Genomic DNA, 17171 nt, shown 5'->3' with positions numbered 1-17171 from the left:
TAAATAATACCCAAAATTGTGTTAATGAAATTTGAAAAGAAACGCATTGAACTCTCGTTAGAGACTGTACACTGCCTCCTCACGTGGAAATGACCCAACAAGGCGCCTTGCGCGTTTCTCGTGAGCGTGGGAAAATTTTACCGTTGAAAAGTGATTTGCTTCAGTTTTCATGGGTTTAAAATCGATTTCATACTTTTTAATTAGGTATCAATTGTAAAGCTAATTGAGGGCAAGGTGGAGAAAATAACATTTTTGAGTTTGGTTCAAAAATAAAAGCGCTGATATAAAAAGTACAGACAGCTAAAAATTGAGTTTTTCTCATATTTTGTATATTTATCATCATTTTTCTAGTGGAAATTGATGTTTATTTGAAAAGTAATTTTCCACCAAAGCTTATGTCATAAAAAATATAAAGAAAAACAGTAAATTGAAAGTTTTCGGTAATTTCTCAATTTTCCACGCGATGCACGAGAAGTGCGCCAAAAAACCGATTTCCACTGGAGGAGACTGTGCTGTATACAAGTTCGGGATGCAGACAGCTAAAACATGAGGTTCCGCGGAGATTTTATCTCATTTAAGAGTGCAATTTTGAACGACTGTAAGAGTAATTCTAAAATAACACATTATTCTTCTTTAAATTTTTTGATTTCAGATGGCGCACCCTAGTTTTCAAAATTTCCTGACCAATGATCTTCGAGAATGTGACATTTTGATTAAACTATTATTTCTGACAGGTGATTACATTTTCAGTCAAATATTATGTTATCCACAAACATTAGTATAATGGATTATTACCTCCATCGCGAGAATGTTCAACTAGTCCAAGGAAAACTTGAAGTCTATGAGATTTCGTTGCTTTATATCAAAGAAATGGCACTTCTTGTACTGAACGTGTTGAACAACATTACATTTGTTTCACTTTTTATTTATAACCGTCGACGGAAATCTCAACCAAACTCGTACAAATCCGAGTTTCATACTTTGATATTCAATCAAATGTATTATGTTTCCGGTGGCTCCTTGGTATTTTACGATATTATTTTTGTTTTGCGACTTGTTGGAGAACACAAAGAAGATACAATGTCGGAAAGCTTGCTGGTTTACATGGGCGTGTATGCTGTATTTGTGTGCAATTTTGTGTATGGATGTATTATAATGTTTTCGTTTTTGGCTGCGGTACAACGATTTGTGATTCTGTACATACCAAAGTACAAATCGCTAGTGACGGGGTTAGTTTGTCGCAAAGTTACAAATAATTAAAACCATGGAAAAGGTGAGACCACACACTGAAAACTAACCCATTCCATTTTTGATGACAGAACATGTAGTTGCACGTACTTCTTATGGCGCTAACCCAACCACTACCTGAAACTAATAAGCTAGCTGGCTCCTGACTTAGCAGTAATGTCATATTTTGTGTGGGGCTTTCAGTTATTTTAATTTTTTGTCCACAACCAACACTTGATAACGTTGCTACAGTAGGCGATGTTGGAAGGTTCACTAAGTTTTCATTGACATTTAAGACATTAACAAAGCAGGTGCACTTACGCATTCACACCTGATCTTTGCCTCTGTTAATGTTTGATGTTTTGTAACACACGTTAATCGATACTTGTTCGTTCCACACGTCGACACGTGACAGATTTAATATGGACTCTTCGAAAGATCGGCGAATGCCGAAAAATTTTCGTCATTTTTCGGCATCGCATGACGCTTTTCGAATACTTTTCAAATGAATCGTCGAGACACACAACTGTCAAGTTTGATCCACTAGACACAAGTTGAGTTTTTCGATCCAAAAGTTCGCGACCTGTTCCCAAAAATGGCTGATATTGGCTAAGACCATCATAGAATAAAACTCCGCGTAAATAACCTAGCCCGGCTTTGTCATCAGGCATCAAAACTGTGGCAGATACTTGGCTCTCTGGCAATGTTGTAATCAGGTAATTTTGATTCAATCCATTGTGAATCAAAGATGCATCGGAGATGGACTTGTTGAGATCGAGTCGGTTGAATGAGGTGTAAGTATCTATAAGTTTGTTGCACATTAGATATTTTCATTATATAGTCGAGTAAGATGTTTGCAGAAGCTAGGCGTGAACATTCTTTGTGGAAGAGATGGGTGTGTATGGTTGTGTAAGGGTATATCCCGCCGTTCGTCCACCCGCCGTTCGTCCTCCTGCCGTGCGGTTGTCTCTGTCGTGCGCTCCCATATCGATCGACTCTCAAAATGCCTCCCAAAAAAAAAGTGGATTCTATTCCAAAAGATACGGATATCAACAAATCGCTTTTGGTCGAGGATCAGTCCACTTCAATGGATATTGATGCGGAAATGACGTCTGACTCTCCAAAGTCCAAAAGAAAGCGTTTTATCAATGTCAAAAAGAGCGCTGTTCCAACGATTGGATCTCTCAACGCCAAGGTTTTCAAGTTAGAAGCCTTGTGCAACTCTTTGGATCTGATTGTCCGATCCCAGCAAATTATGATCGGTAAACTTCAATCTGAACTGAGCAAATTGCACTTGGAAGGAGAGAAGAGCAAGGAGAAAGTTTCTGGCACTGACAATATTGATTGTGCCTCTCCCCTCTCCCTTCGAAAAGTGCGCTCTCCAACTATCAACTCTGTGTTCATTAAGAAACCTGCTGCGAATCGTGCTCTCTACACGTCTGTTATCCAAAAGAACCCAATTTTGAAGCAAGTCAGTGATACATTGGAATTGGTCTCCACAACTCATTCGTATGAAAAGAAGTCAAACTTGGCTGTGCTCGAACATCTTCCTGATGCTAAGAACCCGGATCAAGTTAGTTCTGATTTTGATTTGGTTAAATCCTTTTCTCTTGAATTCTCTCTTCCCGTTCCCACCGAAGTCTTTAGAGTTACCTGCAAAAATCCTAACATTGTTTCCCGCCCTACCAAAGTTCGTTTCTCTTCTGAATCACACCGCGATGAGTTTCTTAATGGCTTTTACAAAAACTGGCGCAGTTTCTCTGCTATCCCCAAATCTTCCCGACCCATCCGCGCGCGTAGGGACCTTACTCCCCTTGAGCTTGTCGGTCTTCGTGAACTCCGCAAGGAAGCTTACGAAGCTAACAAGGCCGCGGGTTGCATCGCGCACGTTGTCAGAGATCTTGAAATTGTGGATCTGGTCACTCCTCGTCCTTTTCCGACCTACACAATTGCATCTCCCGAAAAACTTGCTTTCGTTCACAATTTTCTAGCCTCAAATAGTATTGATATTTTGTTTGTTACAGAAACCTTTCTTGACGATAAGTTCACTAACTCCTTATGTTCCAACCCTCACTATACTTGCATAAGATCTGACCGTCTCAACTGCCATCCGAAAAAACACGGAGGCGGTACCGCTGTTTTCTTTCAAAATAAGCTGGCTCTGACTCCAGTCTTCATACCTCCTTCCTTTTACCCTAAGCATTTCTGCGAGATTCTCGCTCTAGATCATAAACCTTCCAAAACCCGTTTCATTTTGACATACCGACCACCTTCTATTGCCGTACGTAGAACTTCTGAACTATTTAACAATCTTAACCATCTTATTGATATTCCGACCTACTCCTTTGTCCTTCTCGGTGACTTTAACTTTGCTAACACCCGATGGAATTCAAATAATCTCCCGCTTAACTCTGAATATCTTTTCAATTGGATGAAATTCCACAACCTAGTCCAATTAGTTAACTTTCCTTCTCGCTTCACGAGCTCAAACAAGGGCAACTATCTTGATCTCATTTTTACCAATAATCCTGACATACTACAAAATTTGAAACCAGGATCCCCATTTATAAATTCTGATCATGTTTCTATTCACTTCTCATTAGCTCTCCCTCATACCCCCACGCCTGTCATACTGCCTAAGTCCTTTCTGAACTTCAGAAAATGTGACTTTCTACAACTTAATAATCATTTAGCGGCATATAACTGGCCCAAACAATTTTCGTACTTTGCTACTCCTGATTCTAAGCTTAATCACTTCCTTAAAATATTCAACGAGCTCATCTCAGATTTCACCCCTAGATGCTCAATCACCAAAGCTCAGTGTCAAAAAATTACTGGCAAAAAGTTATACAGAAAACTTCGCAAACTCCATCCTAACTCTATCTCATCAGTGTTAAAAAGCAAGGTTAAACCCAGGTTGAAATTCCTCAAAAAGAAAAATGTGAATCTTGAAAATAAGATAATCAACTGTAAAAACTCAAAAAATCTCTTTTCGTTCATTAGAAACCGTATCAAGCCCTCCACTTCCCTCACTCACTTTTCCATCGATAATGTAAACGTCGACAATCCGTTGCTAATGGCTGAAGTTCTAGTAAAAGAATTTGCCAAAAGCTTTACTACTCATGATCCCCCCTTTCCAACATTTCCCTCCTGTCAGAGTACGCTTTCCCCTATTGATACCTCTCCTATTACAATTGCTAGTACTATCCTTAAGTTAAAACCTAAAATTGGATATTCCCAAGACAATATTAATTTTTTTGTAATCAAAAAATGTTCCGACTCTATCACTATTCCTCTTTCGCTCATATTTAATGAATTCCTGACTAGCAAATCATTCCCCTCTTGCTGGAAAACCTCTATTGTGGTTCCAGTTTATAAAAAAGGCAATTCCAGCGACCCCAAAAATTTCCGACCAATCGCTCTCACTCATCCCCTGTCTAGACTTTTCGAACGAATTGTTCTAAATCCAATTATGAAAACTTTCTCTCCCAAGATTTCCAAGTTCCAATTTGGATTCCTCAACAATAGGTCTTGCACTACTGCTCTTCTAAACGCCTCTTCTATATATCACAAAATCTTAGCAGACCCAAATCAGTACATCGACATTGTTCTTTTCGATTTTGCCAAGGCCTTTGATTCTGTCCCTCATGAACTTCTTCTCAGCAAAATCAGAAATTTCGGTGTCGATGATAACTTATGTGCTTGGTTTAGATCTTTCCTTTCCAATAGAGTCTCTAAAGTTAAAATTGGAGACTGTTTATCTGATTCTTCATACAAAAACTCCTCTGGTGTGCTTCAAGGCACCGTTACTGGCCCTTTCCTGTTCTTAATTTATATAAATGACATTCTTGAACAGTTTCCTCCTGATGTTCATGCTATGGCATTTGCCGATGACCTGAAACTTTTTAGCAATAACTGTAAAAGCCTTAAATCTTCAATCTCATTAATTGAAGCGTGGTGTACAAAGTGGCAACTCAATTTAGCAGAAAATAAAACTAATGTTCTCCATATAGGTAAGAAAAACCCGAAATGTGAATACTATGTCAACGGCCAAAAGATTCATTCCTGTTCTAAAGCTCGTGATCTTGGTATATGGATTGACGATCGATTGGCTTATGACAAACATATTATCATCAAAGTTAACGCTGCAATGTTCAAATGTCGACAAATTCTTAAAAACTTCCAATCTCTGAATATGCCTTTTTACTTCAAACTCTTCAACATTTACATCCGACCCATTCTCGAATATGGATGTGAAATATATCATCCCAAATCATCATCACTCTCAGCAAAATTAGAGCAACCTTTACGTTTCTACTCTAGGCACGTTTTTAAGAGATGCAAAATTTCCTACGATTCGTATGATCATCGCCTGATTCAAGCTGACCAGAGCTCTCTGGAACACAGACGGATTCTCCTTATATTAAAAACATTCCACAACATAATAACCGGTAAATATTACTTTCACAATTTAGCCCAGTACCTTAAAACATCTAAATCGCCCCGGTTTCCATACCAAATGACTGCAATTGGCAAAACAAATAACAATAGCTTCTTACACACACATCTTACAATTTGGAATAAAATATCAAAACTTTTTCCTGTGCCAGTGTCAGGCAATACGTTCTTCAAGCGCATTTCCTGCCTCCCTCTCAATGAATATGCATAATGTTATAATCTCCTCTTCCTCCTTTACTTTGATCTTATTGTGATTGTAATATAATTTTACTAGTCTCCATTTGGCCATGGACTAGCTCCAATCGGTCATCTTATTATTTACTTTCTTTTATTTTCAAATGTCCAATTTGAAGGTTTACACCTATATTGCAAAGTTAGTGAATAAATTATTATTATTCATCTCATCTGTGAATGCTACTGTTGAAAATCACTGCATAACAGTTATTACAAACTTTCGCGAGAAGGTGCACTACAATTTTATAGTTTATTTTATGATTAGCATTTACTACATATGCATAAAACGCCTTATTCGCCAGTTTCCAATTCACGAATTTTGGATGATTTTGCAGAAATTTGCGCAACCGACATCAATATAGGTCAGCATCACTAAACTAGAACACATTGTTCACGGTATGCATAGATGCCCAGAAATTCCATAGGAATCGCCCCTATCTTTCAACTTACACTGAACCCACTTAACAACAAAACCGAATTGAACCAATCCATTATCTGCGACAAGGTTGATCTTTCCACCAGTGGAATCAAAAAAGAAAACTTCATCATCCGACGAAAAAACTCTGAAATGAAAACCCTTAAGCCTGTGCATCGAATTTCGCAACTTACTCCACAACTCCTAGCAGAGCCCCGGTTACCTGAACTGGAAGCGGGTTCATTACAAAAGTCGGGCATCGAACGGATAAATGAACCACAGCGTACCAGTTTTGAGGCACATTGATCTGAAAATTGATACATGTCCCACGGTTTACCCCCATCTTTTTACCTCATATTCACATGAATAATTGGATGGAAAATATGGCAACGAGTAGCTTGTAAACATGTACGGGTACCACAGTTGAATTCCATCGTCGGGTTTGTCAACAGAGTATTGTCCGTTGCATTCTGCAAAATTTTCAGATTGCTTCCAAGTTTTGAGAAAAAAAAAACCTACTGAAATCGGATTGCGACTCCGCAAACGAAACCAGCAGTAGTAAAACATAAACTATCATTTTATAATGATATAAATGTTGCACGGAGTGGGGCTCTTAAATATTGGAACTTACGGCAAACAAAATTTCATAATGAAGCGTAGTTGATAAGAATTCGATCAGTTTGATCAGCACTTAATTCAATTAATCACGCCGTATGTTTTATGGCATTTCTGAATTAATTTATTGCTTGTAGTGACACATATAAATCAAAAACTATTAAATTAAGCGAAAAGGATTCAACTGACAGTATGTATTATTTTTTCTAAGTGTGAGATTTTTAAAAAGTTTATCGGCATTATTTTGGAAACAATTACAGCAGTTGACATTCTGCGTGATTGCTTTTGAATAGAATTTCTAAAAGACCCACAACATAAAAAACCGGGGTATTTCATGATACGAAATTTTCAAATATTAATTACAATTTGTCCACATCAACATCACAAACATCAGAACTACTGGGTTTTCATAAAGTAAAAAAAGTTGACATATTTACAATACTAGCCTTGATTTCACAATTTCCAAGTTCAATTGGTTTTATTGGTTGGCTGGCCTACCATATGAGAACAGAATATCAATTTTTGATAAAGGAAGTAGTAGTAAACTGAAAAGGGAATGTGATTCAGCGGCAAGGACAATGTACATATATTATAATGTGATTTGTGAAAATTTTTTAATTCTTCGACAAACAATGGGAAGCAATAAATGTAAACATGTTTTATTACAGTTAAAACGATCAATTTGAAGAATGAAATTTCAACAATTTCGTACACGTATAAAACTAAAAACTTTTGTTGAAAAAATATTCAGCGGCCGAAATCACGCGAGTCAATTTTGACATAATTTTTGGAAAGGTTTTCATGAAAAAAGTATTGATTTTAAAATAACTTTGATATGATTCTCAATTGCCGGTATATATATTTTTTTCTCAAGTAGCTAGTAGGTTAGAAAAATAAGTTCAAACTGGTAAGCTAAATTCTCATTTCTCTGTTTTTTGGTTAAAAGTCCGTTATTGATGTATTCCAATTGTTGCAAAATTTTACTTAACTGTTGCTGTTTATTGCGCAGCCGACATTAGTTGAGGATTGTGATCGACTGTATTGTCGTATCACGCGAATGATTTTAAATTGATTAAAACAGGATATCTAAATAATTTTATTTGTTTTCACAATTTCCAATTTTTTTGGCTATTCAAATTACATTTTGAGTTCAGAAGATCAATTTTCTGATAAGATGAAAAGTATTCAACTGATAAGGAAATTTGATTCAACGGTAGTGGCAATGTACATACGTTTTGGTGTAATTTGTTGGTATTAATTTATTCAACAAACAAATACGTGTACAGATAAAGTAACTGATTTGATGTATCACCACACACATATTTTGTTGAATTTTTGGTTACTTGGTTCATTTGACCAAAAGAAAGCTTATCCCTTTGTCGACACTTTCATCTTTGTATAAAAAATTAGGTTAATGCTCGACCAATTTATTAAACACTTTCAAGAACTCATTTACAAAGTTTCATCATTTCATTTGGATCAGTTCCACACGAAGTCCCACTTGGGCAGTTAGAGCATGGCTCTCCTTTGTCGAACAGCTTCTCATCAATGTTCTCCAATCTAAAATCGAAACTATACAAACGTCATTTCAGGTTGAACAACTCACGGAGGACTATATTTGCAGATTAAAAGGCGAGTGTTATAGTTGATCCCCTTCGAATCAATCTTGTCACAACTTTCGTAGATACATCCAATTGACTTAGATTTGGAGTAAAGCATTTGTCTAAGACGATTCTTTGCAGCTTTCGCTTCGGATTTCAGCGCATCGTGTGTATCCTTATTAATACTTCCCATTGCTCCAACGCCCTGAATCCCGACATTTAAAATGTTTTTTACTTACATCAATATCGTCATAACTTACATCAATATCGTCATAAGTGTTGACATCGTATTGGTAGATGTTATCTCCAAGTTTGATAGGTAGGTTTTTGTTATCCGCAGGTTCACAGTAGTACTTTTCATTTTCGGCTTCCGCAACCAATGACTCATTCCAGGACTTAAAAATATATTGAAATTATTACAAAATTAAAAAAATTTACCAGTAGTTGCATGTTTGACGATTTGGAGATGCTGTGGCGTTCCCAAAGTCCATGCGAAGCAGCGTTTCTTAGTTTGTTATGAATGAAAACAATATTATCAATTGCTTCTGCGTTCCATCGATGTTGTGGATTAAAGTGACGATCAGCATGAGCAGCTGCAGTTAGAGCCAGGAGGAGAATGATAAGCTTCATTGTAACCAGTGATACTTTTCAAAACAAATCAGATCTCTTTTATACTTTTGCTCTAGACGATTAAGTGCAAGCCAACAAAAGGAAAGTTATGTATGACCAGCCGGGTTTCAAATATTATAGTCTGCAAACCGCGTGTTTTGATTCTTATGGAGATAATTTCCAAGTTTCCATGCATAGTTCCTACATTCTTGTTTCAGTGATGTTTACATAGCTGTTTCCACACACACTCAAATCTGTTTTTTTTGATGAGACCTTTTATGTGCCCTAAAATCAAAAAATCAAAAACTGTCTGGTCAGATTTGAAAGCTAACAAAATCGAATAAGAAAAATCAATTTTTTTCTAAAAGTGAGAAAATTGCGGCTTCAAGGTATTCAAAAAAATCATCTAACTCAGAGAATTGTTATTAAATCGAAAATACCATAAAACGACTTCATTCAGAGGAAGCCATTACCGTTTGAAAAAATGGCAAACGATTTTTTTGTAAATCGGCAAATTGCCGGAATTGAAAACTTCATGTAAATCGGCAAACCGGCACATTGCCAATTTCTCGAATTTGCCGGAAAAACGGCAATCGCCGAAAATTTTCTGCAAACTGGTTTTGAAACTGTTGGTTTTTTTTTTTGGAAATTTCAGAATTTCAGTTTTAATCGGCAACATTGTACGCATCCTACGAATGTTCTTACATCTATTTGGAAAAATAAGCAAATTCTATGAAAATATCTTTTGAAAAACAGGAAAAAATTTAAAAGGCACAGTTCAAATGTTTCCGTCGTATAAAAAATTCCTTAGAAAACTTCGGGCAAATAGATGTTCGGCAAACGGATATTTCGACGCAATTTATGACATTATTTTATAAATTTCTAAACGATTCTTAACAAAAGTTTACAGAAGTTATATGAAAATCACCTGTTGTAGTTAGTCCGGAAAGATTTATTAATTTTCCATTAACGTCTAAACTATGCCCACAGCGTTAGAGCAGTATTACGCAACGAATTACTCAAAATGTAATCTACCCTATAACATTCTTGCCACGTGGCAAGCAGTTGCCTATCCAATACACATTATTCAATTTTGTTCATTACCTGTTCAAGTCCTGGCTTTCTACATTATTATCACAAAGACCCCGCCAAGAATGAAACCAATGCAATTGCCACTTTTTCTGAATCACCTATTCTGTGCATTGTTTGACATCTGTATGTGCACACTTTCTACGTTATACTTTTTCCAACCAATAATGGCGTTTGCAAGCGTTGGTGTGCTCAACTGGTTGGGTGTACCATTTGTTTATCAGGCAGTTCTTGGAGGAGCAATGCTTGCAGGTAAGTGTTTTCCTAACAAATCCGGAGTGCGCATTTACCACCATTTTTGGCGCGTCTTTTTACGGTAGTTACTGAAAGTTACTGAAGAGCTTGGCCTTTTCTAGTAATATTTCGTCATTGCAGGTGTTGCCGGCTCATACGTCTTCTTATTCGAAAGCCGTAGCAGTTCTCTACCCGAAAATCGATTTCGCATATATCGCAAAACATCCCGTTTTGCTTATTTCACATATTTTCTCACTCCGTTCATAGCGGCATACGTTGGCATGGTCATGATTGCCGAGGAATCAGACGCTGGAAAATTACGGGCTCTAGCTATTTACCCTTGCCCTACACGAGAGTTTTTCATATTTCCTGTTTGTGTATTCGAGGGCACGACGAGCCACATTTTTCTAGTTTATGCCTTGGTTATGTCACATACATCTGGAAACATTATATTTCATGTCGCATGCCTTGTATATTACTTGTATGTTGCGCCTCCACGCACTCTGTCACAAACTACTCGAAGAGATCAGAAGATATTTTTGGTCTGCGTGACGGCACAGACTTCGGTGCCACTTTTGGTTATAATCGCTCCGGCCATGACCGTTTTGTTGGCATCGTGGGCGGGATATTATCGGCAAGAATGGATGAGTTTGGCTGCAATTTGTGTTGCAACTCACGCGCTTGCCGAGAGCATTGCAATTATGATGGTGCACAAACCCTATCGAGCAGCGATTAGGAAAATGCTCCGAAAAGAAAATGCAATCGTCATCCACAGAAGTGTAGAGTTATAATGTTACAATAATAATTTATAGATCAAACTCTATTATAATAGTATTTTCCTAAATAAAATTTAATATCTTAAAGTTTAACGATTTATTAAAAATGATGTTTTATCAATTAAAGACTAAAAAGACCAGGTGCTAAAACTTACAAATATAACTTTCAAAAACCAGAAAAATTGTTTGATAGTTTTGAGAATTTTGCAACGAAAAATGGAAAAAAAAGTGGCGGGAAGCGAATGAATTTGGATTTCGACTGATTTCACGAGGAGAGACAGGTTTATTTTAACGTATTGTCCAAATAAATAATTTTTTAGGCTTAAGATTTTTATTTTATCATTATTAAGATTATTATTATGTTTATACTTACTAGGGAACCATCAGAAGGTGCCTGGTTCATAACTTTCCTTTTGTTTTTTTCAATTTTCCTAATTCACTTTGGTAGCTCATATCTCGGCGGATAAATTTTTTACAGAAAAGTCATCAACTAATAAGTTGTTGAGCTTTTTGTAAAGAACAAGTTTGTAATTGAAAGTTTTTATTTAAAAAAAATTTGTTTCAGATAAAAGCGCGTGAAGTGCGGCAACTGTTTTCTACTATTTTAAGGCTGCTATTGCTACTCTAATGCTTTTATCTGAAAGAAAAATTTTTTGGTGAAAATTGGCTCAGGATAGTCTTTGAATTTCGCTTAGGCATAGGCTTAGGCAGTTAATTTCAGGCTTAGGCTTAAGCAGTTAATCAAACAGTTGGTTAAATGAAAAACTAAACAATTAAAAAAAATCTAATTTCCGCTTGCAAAAACGCTTGCAAAAATGATATTATAAACCTTGAGCATTGCCTACACTTTTCAGTAAGCTCTCTATTCTCTTTACTCTTTCTGTGAATAATCACTCGTGATGGTTGTTCGGAATAAGAATAACTTTTTCCGAAAGAAAACTGCGACGATTGTTAACTTTGAAGACTCATTCTGAAAACAAATTCACACAAACGCAGTAATTATTAATCGATGTGACATAGTTGTTTTAGCTATCGATATGTTCATTGTAAAAACTGGCGAAATTTAAAAACCATCACCTATGACGAGATATATTTGCTATTTAAAAAAAGGAAATTACATGAAATGCCCAAAGTCAAAAAAGAAGTAAATTACATGAAATGTCTGTAGTCACAGTTTTCCAAAGAAGCCAGGCACCTCATGAACTGGTCATCAAGAACTCAGACGTTTCGGTGAATTGATATTACTGAAAGTAATCTTGCAGTGAAGGAGAAAAATAAGAAACTGACACATTTGTTATTAATATTTGAGAAAATGCTTTCATTCACTCGAATGTGAGCACAATGTTCTCGGAAAACTTCATTTGATTCGCTTGAAGGAGTAACGTAATTGGCTGTTCATAATATAATAGTATGTTATGTGGTTTTTTTCTATTTCTCCATGGGAGTATCCAACAAAAGCCAAAAATGAACGAGACAGAGGAAAAAAAGTTTTCTCTCGGGTTTCCCAGAACAAATTTCAATTTTTTTTGTTGTTTTCGCGAAGTATTTCGTTGTTTTTTAATCGGAGAACGCCTTTTTGGTTTGTCTGGAACCTTGTGCAAAACATTTTTCTCATTTTTTCCTTCTTAAATTTCTTTTCAGCTTATTTCTGATCATTTTGAAAACCCAGAAATTTAAAATGCTACTTTCCAGATTATGTACGCTTCATCATATTTCGCTTCACCAGAATTTCTGGTCCTGGCAACCCACCTTGTCACTTGCTTCGAAATCCCGACGTGCATCTATGGAGCCTATTGTATTCAGTCCAAGACACCGGAAAAGATGAAATCAGTGAAATGGCTCATGTTAAACATTCACTTTTGGAGCACCGTATCTGATCTCACAATTTGCTTAATAGGTGTACCATATCTACACTTGCCATGTATTGCTGTGCATGTGCTCGGGTTTTTCGATGCTCCTGGTGAATTGCTATATGTCCTGGTGACATTTTTAGGGGGTATGTAGGTTCAATATAAAAAATTCGATTTCAAATTATAAAGGTGTTTGATAATACAATTTCCAGCCCTTGGAGTTTCGATTATCATAATTTACGAAAACCGATTCTACACTATCATCGGCCCAGACTCTATCTGGCATTACATTAGAAAAGTCTACCTACCACTGATGTACATATTCCCGCTCACCTTCACACTGCCAATCTGGGCAGTTATGCCAATACAGGAAAACGCACGCCCATGCGATGAGGCTTTACAACTGGAAAATATTCAAATGGAATCGAAAAAAATATTCATTATATCCGTCGATCCAATAATTTCAGTCACTTGGGGTGTGACTAATTGTATACTCATCGTTACACCTATCATAACATTTTTCACTTTAACATTCTTCCAACTACTCGAAAACCAAAAAACACACAAATATTCCTATCAAACAATTCAACTCCAGAAGACTTTTCTATTGTCTATGTCAATACAATTCGGCTCTTTTTTTGTCATCATATTTATTCCGGTGCTTCTTTTGCACGGCTCGGTCATTTTTTGGTATCATGATCAAGTTCTCAACAACTTTATCACAATCATGTTTTCATCATTTGGAACTGGATCCACCGTAGTGATGATTGTGGTGTACAAACCGTACAGGCGGTTTACGTTTTCTGTTTTCTTCGGGAACAAGCAGAAAGTGAGCCGGAGAGAGAGAATAGTTGCTAATATGTAGTAAGACTATTATTTGAGTTAATAAAGCATTGATATTTAATTTTCTTAAAGTATAAATATATTTTATCTTTGGCATTCTTGTTCTCGGTTTTTTTTTGTTAAAACTGAAAAAATTCCAATCAGCTCGACGACTTTTCCTGTGAACCCTTGATGAGGTGGAATGATTCTTCAAGGGGTGTGATCACGACAGGAGTTACCTTCATGTAGGTCATTCAGGACATCCATGAGAGCCATGCGCGATTTCAGGGCCTATCGCCTACTTCCACACGGTTTACCTTACAGCCTTACCCCACAAACGACGCTACGTGCTTTCGTATTCATTTTTTCCTATCGTAAAAATATCGGCACAAGTTCGCGAGAAATATAATTTTAGATGTCATTTCACCCTTTTGCTCCTACAGTGCATTTTTTTTGTTACTTCTACGACTTTAAAAGCGCGCGCATTTATACAAAATGGTCCCGTCATTGGTCTCGCCACGCGCTCAACAAATCAATGGGATGCGCGTGGCGAGACCATTGCGCGAAAATGCGCGCGCCTTTAAAGTCGTAGAAGTAGGAAAAAAAATGCACTGTACTTCCGCTGCAAAATTAAAACACCTGTCTAAGCAGTGATATCTTTCATTTTCCATTAAACGAAAACAACTGCAGGAAATATATATTTGACCGCTTAAATATTCAGTCAAATTGATCAGCAATTTAAATGTCTTCAACAAATCTCAATTTCCGGGCATATTGCCTTTTTGATTTTAGCGGCGGATATCTGACGGGTTAGTTTTTAACATCGAATCAGAAATCCGCTAAAACTCGTGGATATGTTTTTTTTTCACAGAAAATGTGTTCACAACAGAATTATCTATATTACATTTTTTGAGAATTTGGGCTAATCCATGTCTTGTGAGGCACAAGTTTGAACTTTCATAACTACTTTCCTGACGGTATGAAATTATAGTTTTATTTGCAAACCGTGTAAAATAATATATAGATCATTGTGTTGCTAACACCTTTTCTTTGAAAAAAAAACATATCTACGATTTTCAGCTGATTTCTGATTCTCTGTTCAAAAATTGACCCGTCAGATGTCTGCCGCTGCAATCAAAAAGTTAATATGCCCGGAAGTATTAGGCACATTATGTCATTTTACCCCCTTCTTCCTACTTTTCCGCATCTCATTTAAATCACCTGTCAAATTTGGGTTTCAGTGATTTCCTTTATTTTTCATTAACGTCTAACCAAAAAACAAATGCGGGAAATGTGTGTTTTGACGCTCATACATACACGTATTCAGTTAAATTGATCAAAAATGATTTTTTACAATTTTGCTAGTTGCTAGTGAATAGACCTCTTCAATACCCATGATTGTGAATAGGAAAACATTCATTCCGATTTGGAATAATCTTGTTAAAAATATATCGGTACTTCTCTCCCCTTATCAACTTGCCAACTTTTTCGATCTCAATATTCCGCGGTTATAGTTCTCATCCACTGGTTGTCTTTTCTTTCAAACTTTTAATCTCATCAATTACTTCACTCTCTCTCTCCCTCTTCCCACCCCAAACTCGAGACGCTTCAAAATTCAATTGGGTAAAATTGCATTAACAAGTTCAAAACATTTAATTCAATTTAATTCAATACACTCGCTTATTGTATTTAAAAAAATTTACTATGTCTGCTAAAACCATTTTTACATGAATTGTTTAGAAACCCCCTGTAACGGTGAAAAAATTTGATGCTATTTATGACGTCATTTTATATATTTCGAGACATTTATTGACAAAAGGCTACATCAAGCATTAAAAACTTATCAGGAAGGAGAATGTTCAAACGATCAAAGTGATCAGTGTTCTGATATCTCGATTTGCTTCACTTTTCAGCCTTTAATGAAACCACCTGCCGAAATTGGATTGCATACATTTATATTCATTTTCCACTAACGTCTGAACTATGTCCACGACATTGGAGCAGTATTATGCAACAAATTACACAAAATGTAATCTACCCTATAACATTCTTGCCACGTGGCAAGCAGTTGCCTATCCAATACACATTATTCAATTTTTCTCTTTGCCTTTTCAAGTCCTGGCGTTCTACATTATTATGACGAAGACCCCGCCTAGAATGAAACCATTGCAATTACCACTTTTTCTGAACCACCTATTCGGTGGGCTACTGGATGTCTGCTTTTGCTCATTTTCTACGTTATTCTTTTTCGAGCCAATGATGGCGTTTGCGACCGTTGGTGTGTTCAACTGGTTAGGTTTGTCATTTGTTTATCAGGGAGTTCTTGGAGCAGCAATGGCTAGTGGTAGGTAAATTTAAAAAAAAACTCACACGTGTGATCTTTTTTCTATAGGCAAACCAGTAGTCATTTAGTCGTTGCCTAGAAAAATGGTAGCAGTTAGTTGATTTTTCTTGTTTGATTGTAGCCAAAAAAAAGTGTTTTCCCAACAATCAACAAAAAAAAACTTAAATCCGTTATTGCAGGTGTTGCCGGCTCATACGTCTTTCTATTCGAAAGCCGTAGTAGCTCTCTACTCGAAAACCGATTCAGAATACATCGAAAATCATCTAGTTTCTTATATTACACCTATTTTTTTGCTCCTTACATAGCGGTACTAGTTGCCATATATAACGTTGCTGAAGAATCGGATGCTGCAAAGTTGCGGGCTCTGGAAGTTTATCCTTGCCCTACACCCGAGTTTTTTATGTTCTCAGTTTGTGTATTCGTCGGAAACCCAAGTAACATGTTTCTAATTTTTGCTTTCTTGTTGTTGCAAGCTACTGGAAACATTATATTTCACGTCGCATGTCTTGTATATTACTTATATGTTGCGCCACCAAGCACACTGTCTCAAGCTACAAAGCGTGATCAAAGAACATTTTTGATATCTGTATCAATACAGACATCAATTCCACTTTTTGTTATAATCGCACCTGCTATGGCGGTTTTGTTAGCATCGTGGACGGGAACTTATCGTCAAGAATGGATGAATTTGTCTAACGTTTGTATTGCAACTCATGGGCTTGCTGAAAGCATTTCAATCATGTTGGTACACAAGCCCTATCGAGCAGCCATTAGGAGAATACTCGGAACAGGAAATACAATCGCCAACCATAGAAGTGTTGAATTATATTAATTGATAATTAAAATAAATATAAATTATGTTTTAGATTGTTTCGTTCACGTGCTAATACAACCGCC

General features: G+C 36.5%; 4 protein-coding genes and 3 pseudogenes across 7 annotated transcripts; 4 read left to right on the top strand and 3 right to left on the bottom strand.

Moving 5' to 3' along the window:
* The first annotated feature begins 780 nt into the window (after positions 1 to 780).
* Positions 781 to 1232, top strand: T19C9.11 (annotated as a pseudogene). The gene has a single exon. A coding segment is annotated over exon 1 (452 nt).
* Positions 1233 to 1728: 496 nt separating this feature from the next.
* Positions 1729 to 2030, bottom strand: T19C9.9 (annotated as a pseudogene). The gene has a single exon. A coding segment is annotated over exon 1 (302 nt).
* Positions 2031 to 6368: 4338 nt separating this feature from the next.
* On the bottom strand, positions 6369 to 6804 carry T19C9.6 (annotated as a pseudogene). Its single transcript has 3 exons — positions 6686 to 6804; positions 6529 to 6641; positions 6369 to 6482 (listed from the first exon to the last, which is right to left on the bottom strand). Coding segments are annotated over exons 1-3 (346 nt in total).
* A 1556-nt stretch (positions 6805 to 8360) lies between these two features.
* Positions 8361 to 10670, bottom strand: scl-25 (SCP domain-containing protein). Its single transcript, NM_074963.4, has 4 exons — positions 8989 to 10670; positions 8811 to 8945; positions 8556 to 8755; positions 8361 to 8509 (listed from the first exon to the last, which is right to left on the bottom strand). Exons 1-4 carry the CDS (start codon positions 9178 to 9180, stop codon positions 8398 to 8400), a joined length of 639 nt encoding a protein of 212 aa, NP_507364.1. The 5' UTR covers positions 9181 to 10670; the 3' UTR covers positions 8361 to 8397.
* Positions 10140 to 11273, top strand: srh-112 (Serpentine Receptor, class T; the record flags this gene model as incomplete). The annotated part of the gene is made up of 2 exons (NM_074962.1): positions 10140 to 10500; positions 10624 to 11273. The coding sequence occupies 2 exons, from the start codon at positions 10140 to 10142 to the stop codon at positions 11271 to 11273; spliced, it is 1011 nt and encodes a 336-aa protein (NP_507363.1).
* Positions 11274 to 12953: 1680 nt separating this feature from the next.
* srh-252 (Serpentine Receptor, class H) lies at positions 12954 to 13973 on the top strand (the record flags this gene model as incomplete). The annotated part of the gene is made up of 2 exons (NM_074961.1): positions 12954 to 13254; positions 13321 to 13973. 2 exons carry the CDS (start codon positions 12954 to 12956, stop codon positions 13971 to 13973), a joined length of 954 nt encoding a protein of 317 aa, NP_507362.1.
* A 1940-nt stretch (positions 13974 to 15913) lies between these two features.
* On the top strand, positions 15914 to 17106 carry srh-109 (Serpentine Receptor, class H; the record flags this gene model as incomplete). The annotated part of the gene is made up of 2 exons (NM_074960.2): positions 15914 to 16274; positions 16454 to 17106. 2 exons carry the CDS (start codon positions 15914 to 15916, stop codon positions 17104 to 17106), a joined length of 1014 nt encoding a protein of 337 aa, NP_507361.2.
* Positions 17107 to 17171: the final 65 nt, after the last annotated feature.

Source organism: Caenorhabditis elegans, chromosome V, assembly GCF_000002985.6.
Source record: "Caenorhabditis elegans chromosome V".
NCBI lineage: Eukaryota > Metazoa > Nematoda > Chromadorea > Rhabditida > Rhabditidae > Caenorhabditis > Caenorhabditis elegans.
Note: the sequence above shows the minus strand (reverse complement) of the source record. Positions and strands in the feature narration are given on the sequence as shown.

Coding starts and splice junctions, on each gene's coding strand:
- scl-25 (NM_074963.4), bottom strand. CDS start 9,180: ATGAAGCTTATCATTCTCCTCCTGGCTCTAACTGCAGCTGCTCATGCT. Junction 8,946..8,988: donor CGTCAAACATGCAACTACTG/GTAAATTTTTTT, acceptor TATATTTTTAAG/TCCTGGAATGAGTCATTGGT. Junction 8,756..8,810: donor ACACTTATGACGATATTGAT/GTAAGTTATGAC, acceptor GTCGGGATTCAG/GGCGTTGGAGCAATGGGAAG.